The sequence below is a fragment of the Erythrolamprus reginae genome, chromosome 4 (genome assembly GCF_031021105.1).
Source record: "Erythrolamprus reginae isolate rEryReg1 chromosome 4, rEryReg1.hap1, whole genome shotgun sequence".
NCBI classification, from domain to species: Eukaryota; Metazoa; Chordata; class Lepidosauria; order Squamata; family Dipsadidae; genus Erythrolamprus; species Erythrolamprus reginae.
In genome coordinates, this window is record NC_091953.1 from 28,795,293 (window position 1) to 28,812,088 (window position 16,796).

At 36.7% G+C, this 16,796-nt stretch overlaps 1 protein-coding gene across 5 annotated transcripts in view; it reads left to right on the plus strand.

The window, feature by feature from the left end:
- NBEA (neurobeachin) overlaps positions 1–16,796 on the plus strand; it is a 428,967-nt gene that overhangs the window by 101,530 nt on the left and 310,641 nt on the right. For 4 of the 5 annotated variants that reach the window (XM_070749903.1, XM_070749905.1, XM_070749900.1 and 1 more), the window contains 4 exons: positions 4,511–4,638; positions 6,359–6,466; positions 9,688–9,856; positions 14,078–14,173. In XM_070749903.1, coding sequence (XP_070606004.1) covers positions 4,511–4,638; positions 6,359–6,466; positions 9,688–9,856; positions 14,078–14,173 — 501 coding nt within the window. The remainder of the gene's footprint in view (positions 1–4,510; positions 4,639–6,358; positions 6,467–9,687; positions 9,857–14,077; positions 14,174–16,796) is intronic. The other variant, XM_070749906.1, reaches the window with a different exon arrangement.

A 16,796-nucleotide genomic window follows, 5' to 3' on the forward strand; every position in this document is an offset into this window, starting at 1 on the left:
AAAGTGTAAAGAAACGGAAATCTTAAATCTAAACATGATTTATACATATTAAAACCTTAAAATGAACTTTTAATACTGTCATTTTTATGCTAAAAGTCCAAGTATTTCTCTAATCCAAATCTTAAATTTGGCTTCAAAATTAAAAATTCAAGTGTCAGAGCTCCCTCTTGTGGTTCCAAATATCTCATGAGATTCATTAAAATGAAAACATAATAGCACCAAATAATGTACTATAGACCAAACAAAGATGGTTGGAGGAAAATAAATTCAGATAAGGGAAGTAAAGTGGTTGTTATCATCAACATCCCCATCTGTGATTGATCTTATCCTGCTTAAAAATCAGTTCATGGTTCTAAGAACTATTATTAAGACTACTACAAGAAAAAAATATAAATGGTCAATTCTATTGACCATTCAAAAGAAGGAAAATAAGCAGTTTTAGAAATTAATTAAGCTATTTTGGAACACAAAAGGGTATGTTCCTAATACCCCCCACCCCATTAGTGAACAAGTGAACATGTATTGGAGACAATGAACATTTTTATTGTCATCATTAGTTCATTATACAGAAACTTTGCCCTCTGGATGAGTGCAGTAGTTCTCTTGCGTCTGAACAGTTGACAGAAATAATTGTTTTGATATGTGTGTGTGTGTGTGTGTGTGTGTGTGTCGCATAGACACTCAAAATATTACACGGGGCAAAACCCGAACTCAGAACAATCTACATACATATACCCGTGAAAATCTACGAAAACATTGCTAAATTGCTGAATCTGAAAATTAAGGGAGACTAGGATAGACCTATTTCGGCCTTATTTTGGCCTCATCAGCTAGCCATACCCACTGGGACTTGAACCTGCAACCTTTGCCTTGTAAGGCAGAGAATTATCCTCTAGGCTACAGTATCCAATCCCTTCAGCTCTGCACCAGGGAAGGGTTACATATTTTTGTGTCGAATCACCCTGGTGTATTGAAGGAACATCACAGTTCCTTATTTGCAAATACAGTGAACCCTCGATCATCGCGAGGGTTCCGTTCCAGGACCCCACGCGATGATCGATTTTTAGTGAAGTAGCGGTACGGAAGTAAAAACACCATCTGCGCGTGTGCAGATGGTGTTTTTGCTTCCACTGCCGCCCGCCCTTCGCCCGCCCACCCCGTTGCTCGCGCCTGGGGTGCGCGCGCGCGGTGGGGACTCCCTAGCTCCGCTTCCCAGCTGGGGAGCGGAGCTGCGATGTCCCCAAGCGCGCGGGCACTGCCCGCCCGCCCACGCTGTTGCTGGGGCCGCTTCCCAGCTGGGGAGCCGAGCTAGGGAGTCCCCACCGCATGCGCATTGCTGGGGAAAGCGCGCACGCTTGGGGACATCGCAGCTCCGCTCCCCAGCTGGGAAGCGGAGCTAGGGAGTCCCCACCGCGCGCGCGCGTTGCTGGGGAAAGCGCGCGCGCTTGGGGACTCCCTAGCTCCGCTTCCCAGCTGGGGAGCGGAGCTGCGATGTCCCCAAGCGCGCGGGCACCGCCCGCCCGCCCACGCTGTTGCTGGGGCCGCTTCCCAGCTTGGGAGCCGAGCTGGGGTGTCCCCGCGCGTGCCGCCCGCCCGCCCACGCCGTTGCTCGCGCCGCCGCTGGGGTCTTACGGGGGCAAGAGGGGGAAGACCCAGGGAAGCCTCTGCCCGGCGGGGAAACTCCACCATCTACGCATGCGTGGAAGGGCACGCATGCGCAGATGGTGGAGTTTACTTCCGGGTTGAAAACTCGCGAAATAGCCCTTTCGCGATACTTGAAGACGCGAAACTCGAGGGATCACTGTATATGTATATTTTGTATAGTCAATTGAAGGTGCAACTGATACAATGTAATCTGTGTTCTCAGTTTTAAACTCTGCCAACATTTCTTGAGAGTAAGGCAAGTTTATTTTTGAAAATTCAAAAGCTTGAAATTTTATTCATCCTAATAAACATATTGTGTTTAAGGAATTTTTATCTAATATTTCCCCCTACTATCATTGTTTTATGTATATTAGATTACCTATAGATAGACGAATGATAGGCATTGCTCTGATCAGGTGTTTCCCCCGCTCTTTATGCATCATAGTGCTTCAGTCAAGTAGGTATGGCTGTCAATGTGACTTTTTTTACCCCTACATGTAGTTCTGGCTCTGCTTCCTCTTTGAGCCTCTTATGATCTTTCAAGAATGTGTCACCTAATTTGGAGTAAAATGCTATGTAACACCATGGCATTTAAATTCTACTTCTTACTAAAAAAATAAAAATAAATAGATGCATTAGGCATCTGTTATATCTTACATAAGGTATATAGTATTAACCCATAAAACATAACAGCTCTCTTCCAAAATGAAAAAGAACTTGAACCTTTATAAATATGTATGATATTTATATATTCAATCATGTAATTTCTCCTGTTGCTGTTCAATATTCAGCAATAGCAAATACATATAAATATACAATATACAATATAAATACATAAGATTAAGAAACACATTTTTTTCTTTCTCTTTTTTTCTCTTTTTAATTTTTTAAATTTTTTAAATTTACTTACAAAAAGGAATTATTATTAATTGGGCTAATTGGGACATATGCGATAAACTATTTGGAACCCCCCCCCTCAAATTGATATACTTTTGATGCCTGTAACAGTTAGATAAAATTTAGGATTTAGTTGTTATGATTGGGAATTTTTGTTTCCTTCTCTTCTTTGTTAAAGGGCTACTATCATAAAAGTAATGGTAAGAAATTTATTTTATTTATTATTTATAATTTATTTATTAGATTTGCATGCCGCCCCTCTCCGTAGAGTTGGGGCGGCTCACAACAACAATAAAACAATATACAACAAATCTAATAATTTAAAAGTCACTAAAAAAACCCTTATTAAAAAGCAAAAATATACACACAAACATAACCATGCGTAAAGTGTATATGTCCGGGGGAGATGTCTCAATTCGCCCATGCCTGATGGCAGAGGTGGGTTTTAAGGAGTTTATCAAAGGCAAGGAGGGTGGGGGCAATTCTAATCTCCGGGGGGAATTGGTTCCAGAGGGTCGGGGCTGCCACAAAGAAAGCTCTTCCCCTGGGTCCTGCCAAACGACATTGTTTAGTCGACGGGACACAGAGAAGGCCCACTCTGTGGGACTTAACCTGTCACCGAGATTTGTGCGGCAGAAGGCAGTCCCGGAGATATTCTGGTCCGATGCCATGAAGGGAAATATACATGAAATTGATATTAAGGATATATGGAGAAGATTGAAGCACTATGGCCTAAATGATTAGATGTGATTAGAAAAGAAGCAGCCTAAAAACTGCATTAGTTAATAGCTTTTTAAATACATATAAGAAATTGGAGTAATTATTTTTTCCAAATGTCAAATGTAAAGGAGGCAGCATTGGATGGATTATGAATACCGAATTTTTAAAAATGTAATCATTGTAATGTATTTCAAGATTGATGGTACAGTGGTACCTCGAGATACGAGTTTAATTCGTTCCGGACCTGGGCTCTTAAGTCGAGCAGCTCTTATCTCGAACGACTTTTCCCCATAGGAATTAATGTAAATAATTTTAATTGGTTCCAGCCCTCAAAAAACTCACAAAGTTAGTCTAAATTATGCAGAAAGACATGTTTTTAATGAAGAAATGTACATGTACATATAAATGAATAATGAAGTTTCTTTCACTTAACTTGTAAACTTTCTTAAACTTTTAAATTTACATATGTTCAACTTCTCTGCCACCCAATCCTGTAGGACAGAGGTCCCCAACCCTTTTTGCACCAGGGACCGGCTTTAAGCGATCAAGAGAGGAATGGGTGAATGAATGGACGGAGGGTGGGAAGGAAGGAAGGAAAGAGGGAAGGGACAGGAACAGAGGAAGGAAGCAAGGAAACTTATGAAAGGGGAGAGTAAGAGAGGAATGAGTGAAGGGAGGGAGGGAGGGAAGAAGGTGGGAAGGAGAAAGAAAAGAAGAAATAGAGGAAGGGAAGGTAAAAGAGAGAAAGAAAAAGAGCAAGAAAGAAAGCTGCAAGTACCCCCCCGAGCCCCCCAGGCCGGCTGCAACCTTTTAAAACACACGCGCCGCTTCGCAGCTGTCTCCTGAAGCCGAACGCGGAAGTTAGCGTTTGGCTTCAGGAGACAGCACCTTGGCGCTTGTATCTCGAATTTGGGCTTGTAAGTAGAACAAAAATATCTCTCCCCTCCCAGCTCTTATCTCGAGTTGCTCTTAAGTAGAGCAGCTCTTATGTCGGGGTTCCACTGTATATTATTTTGCATATGTGATTGGAGTGAAAAAAATAAAAAAAATGCCAAAAAAGAAGAAGAAACACATTTAATACTAATCTTAATCTATTCCTAAATGCATCCAAACATAACAATCCTACATACTATAGTAATTCATTTTGACGTTATTTGCATTTTGATTTATTTATTTCATTGCTATTTTTGTAGCTTTATAATACATGGTAGTTGTAATTAATATGCATATATATCTTTTGATTACTTAGTTTGTTGTGTTGCTGTGCGAAACTGTTTGGAATGTCGACAACGACAAAGAGATAAAATAAACAAATCTTCACTAATCTGCAGTAAAACCCAAGAGACTCTTCAGGCCATAAGTGCAACTACTACCAAGGTAAAATATTTTCTTTTAATATATAACTCCATTAAAAGTGAAGAGGGAAAGAGGGAAAAAATGTATTATCCAGTATATTAGACAGATAGGGATAACTTCACAGTATGATAATTCCAAAATTACGTTATTACATATTTCATAATCTTGAGACAGGATTTGGATTTATTTATTTATTATTATTTGAATTTATAGGCCGCCCTTCTCCAATGGACTCAGGGCGGCGAGTGAACAGTTACTATGAACAGTTGCATTTATTATCATTATTCTTCACCCCTTTAGACAAGTAGATCTAAAGGATTACAAAACTATCAACGATAGTATTGATGAAACAAATATCAATTTGTTGTGTATGGTTGTATCATAAACAATTCCAGGTCACTGAAAGCATTTATTTTATTTTATTTTATTTTATTATTTTATTATTTTATTTTATTTTATTTTATTTTATTTTATTATTTATTAGATTTGTATGCCGCCCCTCTCCGTAGACTTTATTTATTTGTTTGTTTGTTTGTTTACTTACTTACTTACTTACTTACTTACTTACTCAAATTATAGCCACCGAACTCCAATGAAATCTAGGCACCTTAAAAAACAGAAAAGTCTGTAAAATCAGATAAATCATAGAACCATACACTCTGGACTAAAATGATCTTAGAAGTGGCAAAAATCAAGCCAAACAATCTTCCCCCAAATACAATAATATATTAATCCGAGGCTTGGGCCAAAGACCAAAGCTTTCTAGAACCCTAAGAAAGAGAGAGACCATTGTCCATTTCTGTGTGGGATGCTATTCCAAAGCTGCCTTGTCCTGCAAGGTTACAACATTTTGTAGTGGAAGCGCACGGTCTCTGCAGGAACATACTGGGTAGGCAGAAGTGATTTAAGACAATTGGTCCCTCATAAGATCTAATAATGTGTCTTATATATTCTATGTCTTCACAAGCTATCTGAATGTACTAATGAGTACATGTGTTTCTGCAGAAGAGAAATCCAGCAAACAATGCTTGCTTCTGAGTCTGTCCTGCTGTAGTTCCTGGGGAATAATGAGTCTCTCTGTATAGGTGTGGCTGAGGCAGGCAGTCGTCCAGCTTCTCAGGTCCAATGCTATGAAGATTTCATAAGTTATTACATGGTACCGCTACCTAAAAACGCCTCTACTTACAAACTTTTCTAGATAAGAACCGGGTGTTCAAGATTATTTTGCCTCTTCTCAAGAACCATTTTCCACTTACATACCTGAGCCTCCAAAACTGTAATCGGAAAAGGTCCACCCTCCCTGTGGTTTCCCAATTGCATGCATTATTTGCTTTTACATTGATTCCTATGGGGAAAATTTCTTCTCCTTACAAACCTTTCTACTTAAGAACCTGGTCATGGAATGAATTAAGTTCGTAAGTAGAGTACCACTCTATTTGCACCTTAAATTGCACTCATAAATGTGGGCAACCAGTATAACACTCATAGTGCTGCTGTTGGGTGACAATATTGGGATATTCTTATCAGTACATGAGCATACAGAAGCCAATTGAAACATAAACCCATTGCACATTAATGGTTTTAGCACTGTTCTAATAATAACCAAATGCCTTGGAGTGCCAATTTTAAAATCTAAAACCAGCTTCATATGCAACTTTGTAATCAATAAAATATAAATATAAATAAAATATAAACTAAAGCTAATTTGCTAAAATTATGCTAAAAATTATTCCATTTTTAGAATCCATTGGAAAATGTTCCTGGTAACCTATCTCCAATTAAAGATCCAGATAGGCTTCTTCAAGATGTTGATATTAATAGATTGCGAGCTGTTGTATTTCGTGATGTGGTAAGTACTATTATTATACTGCAGCTTAAAAAAAAGTATTTAAAATCTGTGCTTTGTGTATTGATGGTGAACAGGTTCTTGTATATTTATCTTTGCCCAGTGTCGGAATTCATTTTTTCAGCTTAAAGGTTTGTGCCAATTATATCCTTTCCTCAATGGTTAATTAAAGTAATCTTATGAATGACTTTTGCTTCATTGAAAATGGGAAAAATTCAGTATTGAAACTCAAGATGCATCATTTGGAGTGGGTATAATTTCTAAGATAAATTTGGATTTACCTTAGTTGATAATCTGATTCTAACTTGTTGCCAAGAACATATCACTGATAATACCTAACAATGGGCGCGCTATTGCTGGAACTGTCAAGAAAATTTTGGACAACCCTTTGTCTAAGATAGGACTCCTGGTTTTACCAGGGGGTTGGACTATCAATCATGGTCCTTCCTAAATCTACGAATCTATAAAATATCTGTAATAGAGAAAGATGGGAGAAATCTCTTTAACTTCAATGATAAAGTTTTTTAAAAATAATTTAAGATCTTTAATACTGTGGTAGCACAGTTGACCAGCAGAACCTTTTCAAACAAAACACTTCAGATGGAGAAATAACTTTTTCAGTTTCTACAAAATCAATTTGCAAAAACTTCCCTACAAAATTGAATGCACACATACTGTACACTGCAGTATAAAATATAGTCATGCCTATGACAACTGCTTACAACTATTTTAATTGGTGGCTTTTAGTTTCCTGGTCTGCTATTTGAAATTAATAATATATCAACAGTAAAAAATAAGTAAAAAACTGTAAAAAAAAGTCAAAATACTTTAATTTATCTTTGGTAGGTGTGCCACCTATATCTTTTCCTGGATGTTGCACATAGGTAACCTATACCTATAGTCACGTTAGGTTGCTATAGTGCTTTTCATGAAGATATTTTTGAAAAGCATTTGGGAATTACAAATATCTCCGTTGCTGTAAAACTCTTGGTGCAGGTTAATGTTCTGCTGTGAATAGTGAAGGTTAAGATATATATCCTTATATTTTCAGAAATATAATTAGTTGAATAGTCTTTTTATTTACTACATAGAAAGGTGAAGATCCTCTCTCTTTAAGCATATCCTTACAACTAAGCCCCTTTTAATCTTACATATCTAACATTATTTAATGTTTTTTCACTGCTTTCAAAGTTCTTCAAATTAATAGAAAACTTCTTTCTTTCTTTCTTTCTTTCTTTCTTTCTTTCTTTCTTTCTTTCTTTCTTTCATTTGCTACCCATCTTGAATCCAAAGGCTCTAGGCTGCTTACAGTATAAAAACATAGAAAAATATTAAAATTACCCTTTTATTCATTGTAAAAAACATAGCAGATAAAATCATGGACAAATGAAATAGCAAAGAGAGGAGTCGGATTTGCAAAATGTATGGGGGGGTTGAATTTTAATCCTAAAACAGAATCAGGTTCAGACCATTCCTATTTTAAGACTATTTGGATTGGAAATTGACCTGTGTATTCATATAACTAAGAACCAGTTTGGTATCTTAGAAAGTAGAAGATAATAAGTTCTAAAACCAGCTTGGAGACGTCAGGCTAATCACAACCTCTCAGCTTTAGGAAGATTATATATAGTCCGAAGTACTGACAAATTTCTTTCGTAGCATTCCAAACAAAATAATTGCAATCTAAGTTTACAAAAAAGGGATTTGAATTAACATCATTTCTCATGATTCTTGAGAAGGATCATCTACATTTCTCTGCTTTCCTTCACTAATAATTAGCATTGATCTCAATGGTAGTTTTAAAAAGTTTGGAATTAGTCTAACTTGTTCTGCATTTCTCCCTAACATCACACAGTGCTATTTGGGTCAGGTTTCCCAGATGTGTGTACATGTTTATATTGCATTGGCTGCCGATTGGTTTCCGGATGTAATTCAAAGTGTTGGTTATGACCTATAAAGCCCTACACGGCATCAGACCAGATTACCTTCGGGACCACCTTCTGCCACATAAGTCCCAACGATTGGTTAGGTCCCACAGAGTCAGCCTTCTCCAGGTCCCGTCCATTAGACAATGTCATTTGGTGGGACCCGGGGGAAGAGCCTTCTCTGTGGGCCCCCAGCCCTCTGGAATCAGCTGCCCCCAGAGATTCGCACTGCCCCCACCCTCCTCGCTTCTGTAAAAGTTGAAAGATTTATCTGTGCCACCAGGCTTGTGGCCATTAGACCCTAGGCCCCTGGCCGATGAGGGTAGAGTGTAGTCAGTATGAATGGGAATGAATGATTTTAAATGTTATTAGAGTTTTTAAAGTTTTTTAGCTATATTAATTGGATTTTTTAGATATGTATATTGTATATTGTTTTGATATGTTGTGAGCCATCCCAAGTCCTCGGAGAGGGGCGACATACAAATCCAATAAGTAAGTAAGTAAGTAAGTAAGTAAGTAAGTAAGTAAGTAAGTAAGTAAGTAAGTAAGTGTGTTTGATGTATGTATGTATGTATGTATGTATGTATGTATGTATGTATGTATGTATGTATAAAATTTAAACCACATTTTATTCTGTATTGGCCAGATGTGATAGAACACATCTCTGTGATAAATTACAAAAATCATAAATCCTAAGATACAGCCAACAAGTGATAGTCATAAGATACCAAGAGGAATAGATAATAAGAAACGTGAGAAGGATAATAGTAATACATCAGCATGGCTCTATTACCCACTGTCCAGCATGAATTTTCACAGCCTTCCTATTTTGCCTTTGCAAACATGTATAGACAAAGTACAAATGCAACGAAACCTTATTACTCCATTGGATAGACAAGCAAAGTAGTGAGGAAAGGCCAAACTGAGTAGCATGATTCCTGTTTCCTCTGCACAGGCATCATTAACTATTAAAAACATTTTATGGCCTCCTTCTAAGTTGCTCAGCCTTGTCCCTCTTCCCTTCTGAGAGAAATCACAAGCTGGCTTGAGAATCTCTAGTTATGTACATGATATATTGGATGCAATTGTTTTTATTTACAACTTTGTGGTAGTTCTCATATGTAGCTGTCTCAAGGGAATGTTTAAATAATTGTCATACAGTAGCTTGTTTGTTTGTTTGTTTATTTTAGTAACTTACTCAATAGCATTGATTAAGAGAGGAAATTATAACTTCGTTATGTATTTTCATAATATTTTATTTTGTGTGTTTGTATGTTTCTTTTCCCTTTTCTTCAACAGGACGATAGCAAGCAGGCACAATTTTTAGCTTTGGCTGTGGTTTACTTCATTTCTGTTTTAATGGTCTCCAAGTATCGGGATATTCTTGAACCACAACGAGAAACTGCAAGGTCTGGAAGCCAGGCAGGTAGAAATATCAGGCAAGAAATAAATTCACCAACAAGTACAGGTACTGCTGTTTTTCAGTTAACGCGGAGGAAGTGTTGGGGACACTTGATGTGTGAATGTAGAAATTGAAGAATAAAGAATGCCTATTAACCTTTGAAAATATTTCTTGTTTTTCCACTATTTTATCTTCGGGACTAAATCTGAAGTTTTATTGGCAGCAGAATGAGACTTTCTTCTAAAGCATATAATTAATTGCAGGACAAAAGCTAATTACTTTTCCATTTTTTTCCATAAAATCATATTTTTTATGTTCATCATGTGATTTGAATTCAAATCATAAGTTATGTGATTCCATTACCTTCTGACATTTTAGCAGCTGATATTTTTACACCATAATAATACAAATAAATACAAATAAAACCTATATTTTGCTTGCACAAATTCCCAGATTTAATTTTTATTTTCTTCACTTAGCAACATCTCTAAGAAGAAAGAATCCCTTTCATGGGAACCTAGAGGAAGTAATTTTACTTAGATATGATGTCATTTGAATATTAACAACATCACAACTGTTGATGCAGTATGATTCATGTGCATTAGGAGAGAGGAGCAGATATATTAATATAATAAAAGTATACTGGTCTATTTTTACTTACAAGCATCTAGCTTATAAAGACTCCCACTGTTTGAAAGGTAGCATTTGCCATTTGGCAGCTAATTTTCATCACTCCATGTTGCCAGTACAGGAATCATTAGAAATTATCATTTAATTAATGAAAGGAAATAAAAAATTCCTTTCCTAAAAATGTTTTGCATAGATAAAAATTATCCACAAAAGGGGAAAAGTATCATATTTAGGCAGAATTGAAGTTGTTATAACATTTGGAACATTAAATACAATATATGTCATTAAAGCATCTGTTATGTTGTAACAAAAATGGAATTAAATTTATTTATTGGAGATGTGCAAAGCTAGCAGGAATTTTGTTGCTAGAAAATATATCTAGCTACATATCCTAACTTTACTAGTAAGATACTTGCTTGGTAATTCTAGTGTAACAGTGTATTTCTAGAAACTTGCCTTTAGTACTCTAATTAACTAGTTGATTCAGGTTTATGAACATGATTTAGGTGCTGTTAGTTTCGAGAAGGTTGGATTGAAACCAGCTTTTACCCTGGGTCATACTGCAAAGTCATAAAACTTTCTGTTCTCTGATGTACATTCCTTGGGGAAGACAACATCTTAATATGTGTGTGAATTCTTACCTGTGAAACCTCTTTCTTCAGAAGCAGAAATGCTTTGGATGAGACTCTTCAAAGATTCTCTCATTGGAATATTTTATTTATATTGTAAGCATTGGAAAGAACCAAAATTGATGGCAAATCTTTCCTTTTATTTTGGCATCCCTCCACCCTTCTCATCTTGCTCCTTCCTTATAGACTTTAATGTTTTTGTAAATAGCTCTCTTGCACATATCTTTTTCAGGATTGACTTTTTACAAATGGTGCAATAAATGTATTCTAATAAAATACAGTGGGCATTCTAATATTACTTTGGATCAGTTTCCATTTGTTTAAATGTAAACATAATTTAAAAAGAGAAATCTTATCAAAATCCAGTTCCTGAAATATTTAATCTTTTTGTTAAAACTACTTACTGTATATAATGAGGATAGCTATATATCTTTTACAATATAATCAGGTATGTTTATTCATGTGTCTTTTTCCCAAATATCTAATAATAGAATTGGTGCAAAAGACATTTTGAATAGAATAGAGCAATTAGAATAGAAAAGAATTATAGAGTTGGAAGAGGCCTTAGAGGTCTTCAAGTCAAAGCCACTGCTTAGGCAGGAAACCCTACACCACTTCAGATAAATGGTTATCTAATCTCTTCTTAAAAATCTCCAGTGTTGGAGCATTTACAACTTCTGAAGGCAAATTGTTCCACTGATTAATTGTTCTAACTGTCAGGAAAGTTTTCCTTAGTTCTAAGTTTCTTCTCTCCTTGATTAGTTGCTTCTTGTTCTACCTTCAGGTGCTTTGGAGAATAGGTGGACTCCCTCTTCTTTGTGGCAACCCCTGAGATATCAGAACACTTCTATCATGTCACCCCTAGTCCTTCTTTTCAAAAGACTAAACCAGTGATGGCAAACCTTTTTTGGTTGCGTAACAAAAGAGCGTGTACGTGCGCTATTGCATGCCGCCCCGAGTCTGCGGAGAGGGGCGGCATACAAATTTTAATAATAATAATAATAATAATAATAATAATAATAATAATAATAATAATAATGTGTATGCCCACAACCATAATGCAATGCCCTTCCCCCCACAAGCACGCACAGGCCCCTGTGTCCCCTCCCCCTCCACGCATGCACACAGGGCTTACTGAAACCTCTGGCCTTCCAGTTGGGCTTTTTTTTTGCCCAGTTCAATTCTGAGCTTCTGGTAGGCTTGTTGGGTCTGTTTTTCGCCATCCACAGGTTCCGGAGGCTTTCCTGAAGCCTGGAGAAGATGAAAATAACCTCACCTGCCCTCCGGAAGGCTGAAAATCAGCTGGCCAGCATGCACATGCATGCTGGAGCTAACACAGGGCAACGCCTCACGTACCCTCAGATATGGCTTCCTGTGCCACTTATGGCATGCGTACCATAGCGTCGCCATCACGGGACTAGACATATCAAGTTTCAGCACAATTAAGCATAACGACTTCATTTCGTGTACCCCCTGAAAAGTGGTTTAAGGCTACTGAATCTTTTAAGATTTCAGTATTATTGAGACAAAGGTTTGAAAATAGCAGAAGCAGTATATATGTTTTTAAAACTTAGATCTTGAGGTGTTATAAATGCCTTATTGAAACATTGATTATCATATTACATGACAAAATTGATTCATGAAAAGTCTGATACTAAAATAAGATAACATTACCATCAGCAATGTTAAATGAATGTTTTGGATTTAAATTGTCAACAAATTTTGATAGGATTAAAAAATAAATGAACATATTATTGTGTGATAATAATATTTTAAAAATGTGTATGACTCTGCCATATAACGTTACATAAGGTTGTTTAAAAATCAGGCCCAAATCAGTACACATTGATCTCTCTCCCTCTCCTTCTCCCCCCCTCTCCCCCTCTCTCTTTCTCTACCTCTCTACCTACCTCTCTACCTACCTACCTACCTACCTACCTACCTGTCTGTCTGTCTCTATATCTATATATCTATATATCTATATCTATCTATCTATCTATCTATCTATCTATCTATCTATCTATCTATCTATCTATCTATCTCATGTTTTTGCTACAGAAAAACATATAATATGTTTTCGTAGATTTTCACGGGTACAGGTATGACGGTCTTGGCATATTCGGATTTCTTCCCGTATAGGATTTGGAAATTTCTGGCGACGTTTCGACGAGGTCCCACTCATCATCTTCAGGCTGGTGCTTCTGTCCTTGTTCTAGGGCGAACACAGTGAGACCTGAGCTGCCTTCCTTCTATAAATACTGGTGGCTGGGTGTGGTTTGATGGCTCAGCAATTGCCTGCTGTGTAGAAACTTCCTGGTGAGTCAGTGGGGTAAATCAACAACCCCAGGTGCTACCCCACTGACTCACCAGGAAGTTTCTACACAGCAGGCAATTGCTGAGCCATCAAACCACACCCAGCCACTAGTATTTATAGAAGGAAGGCAGCTCAGGTCTCACTGTGTTCGCCCTAGAACAAGGACAGAAGCACCAGCCTGAAGATGATGAGTGGGACCTTGTCGAAACGTCGCCAGAAATTTCCAAATCCTACACAGGAAGAAACCCGAACTATTTTTATTTTGGAATAAAATTACTGATTTCTATAGTTCATACATTACAGTACATGACTCATTTCCTTCATTCAAATCATGCTTAAGTAATTAACTATTCCTGCATTAATTTTTGTAAATAATAAAGTTATGTTGGTTTTTTTTTAGGGGATTTACCTTAGAATTTAGCTATCATTTGTGGCTGTGCTGCAGATAATATATTTTTCTGTTTGTATGTTGTTTCATATGTAAAACTATTCCAACTGTTTCTGTCTTATTTATGTATAACTGTCTTTCCATAACTGTTTTTTTCTGTGTATGTTATATTATTTGCAAGTATCTTTTTTCCTAAATTTCTCCCCAATAAATTATTAGTGCCTTGTTTGCATGTTTCAATAACACTGCTGACATGGATCCTCAGTGGACCAAACTACCGGCAATAAGTAGCTGGCTCACAATTGACTCCATGATTTTCTTCACAGTTGTGGTTATACCATCTATCCCACACCCAAGTTTGAACCATGGATTCCTTGCCAAGTTAATACCTGAACAGAGCTTTACCCACTCATTTTATAAAGGTAATTTTAATAAAACCTCCTATTCTTTGCCATATTTATTTCATATTATATATTTCAGTAACTTAATTACAATACAAAGTCTTAATCAAGAAGATGATTTTTTTGGGGTTACATATAAAGCAGAGTTTTCTGGCAATGATACTATGAACATTCTCCATCTTGTTTATTAATAGTATTATAGGAGGGTTTACAATTTTTAAATTTTAACAGTACAGTAGTACCCCTAGATACGAGCATAATTTGTTCCATAAGGGAGCTTGTATCTCGAGGCAACTCGTATCTGGAACAAGTTGTTTTTCCCCTCCGAGATAACCAAAAGCAAGGATTCTTGCGCCACCTAGTGGACGCTCGGCTCGTATCCCGAATTTAGCTCGGAACTAGAACAGAAATGTCTCTCCCCTCGTGGCTCGTATCTTGAAATACTCGCATGTAGAGCAGCTCGTATCTAGAGGTACTACCGTATTAAAATTTAATACTGTAAAGAAATATACTTCCGCCCTTTAAAAGAATACTGCTGTATAAGGAAGTTATACGGATCTGTATTCCTGAAATAGTTTGTTGCATTTTCTAAATTCTTCGTTTCTTTTGATTTAGAAACTTGTCTTTTTCTATATAGCTTCCAATTATTTTTACTTTCAGTCGGCAGACAATATGATTGGAGATACCACCGAGAACAAAAAAATTGATATCACTTCTCTGAGCAGTCACTTGTGTCCCTCTGTTCTATTCTATTATAGCAAAAAATGATGCAGAACTTTTTTTTTCTTTTTTCTTCCATACAGCATGACATTTCACTCCCAACTGATGTACAATTCAGAGTTTTGCAAACATAAATAATAGTACAAATGCTTATCTATCCTTTTTTCTTATTCACTGTCTAATATTATCTGTACTTTAATAAGAATTGGATAGATATTAAAACCCCTTAAAGACAGCTCCAAATGCTTAAGTCATACAAAGGCCGTTAAAGAAATAAAGGAATATTCATTTAGATCAGAAGACAGATGCATTTAGTTTAATACAGTGAGAACATTTACTGCTGGGCAGCAAAATACCAAGTATATAAAAAGGCAATCTGTTGAATTTACAAAACCAAACACATTTGAAGCCACAATTTTCTAGCAGAAAACTATTTCTAATAACATTACATATTTCCTGAAATATGTAAGTGTTATAACATTTCCAATACTAAACAACTATACACAGTACATAAAGAAATGTGATATGACCAATACCCCAAAATTAATATCGCCAAAGCATATACATCCATCCTTTTCATTATCCCCAAATTACACACATACATATTCAGCCTACCTCAAGGTTGTATTTTTCATTGGCTTTCCCAAATTCCTTACTAGTATTCATCTATGTTGCCTATTTCTGTTCTCCCTAGCAATTCTTAGCATCTACCCTTTGAAACCTCCCTAGCCTTATTAATCCTTCAGTGTTTCCTGTTTGTTTTCAAATTCTTGATAACATCTTGGTGCTTTCCTCAGTCCTTAAAATGTACGTGTGTTAGCAAATCTTTCCACTATGTTACGTTTTGTTTTCCTTTCATTTTTATCCAGCTAACAGAATGTTAAGTTTCAGTTGCCTTGTCTCTGTTGCCTTATTTGAAAAAAAAATAATAATTTTGATCCACATTTATAGAAATAGGAGGTACTGTGGATATTTTAAATCAGGGGTCCTCAAACTTGGCAACTTTAAGACTTGTGGACTTCAATTCCCATGGACTTAACAACATCAATATGTCAGGTGTGAAGAATCAGGACCATGTGTTAAGTTTCAATTAAGCTGGGTTATTGCTTTGGCTATGCTAGGGTTGTCAAAGTCGCAGCATCATGTCACATAATGTATTGCGAATTGTTCCCCTTCCCTAAAATGGGCGTGGGCAGCATGTGACGCATCCAGGCTGCAAGCTTGACACCCTTATACAGAAGAATCTAGTCAACTAACCATCAGCACTGATTGGTGCTAGATAAAGAGTTAATGGAATTCAAGAGGTGCTGGACCTCTTGTGTGGAAACATAAAAATTCCAGAATGATTCTTCTCTTTACTCTGTTCTCAATGTCTGCCTTTACTTCCACACCAAAGTATTTGCTTAATTATAGCAACTGTAAATGGCAGAACTGCTGTTGCTAAATAGTTCAGTCATGAAACATGGCACATTACAACTGTGTTGTTTATTGATGGAAATTGTCTTTGTTAACCAACAGCTACCTTGTACTATTATAGTAGAATACTGAAAAGGATTTCCGTCATTAAATGTCATAGATGGCAATAAGAAATACTCTGGTAATAATAAGCAATGCAATCCATTTCACAAAAAAATAATTAGCCATTTTATTAACCAATTATTAGGACAAAAATAACATCAACATAATTTATACCAGTGATTGGCAGTAGATAGAAGTTTGCAACATTAATTGGTAGCTATTGTCACCTTCCATTCAGTAATTCAGCAGGGTGATTACTCGGTGTTTTTGGATAATTTATATACACTCAGTAATGTCAATGAGACTTCCTTCTTATTTCTGGAATGGGTAATCTTTGCCTGAAAATAATACAGATGGTATGTCCCTAGCTTACCTTTAAGCATTACTTAAATATTAGTCTGCGACT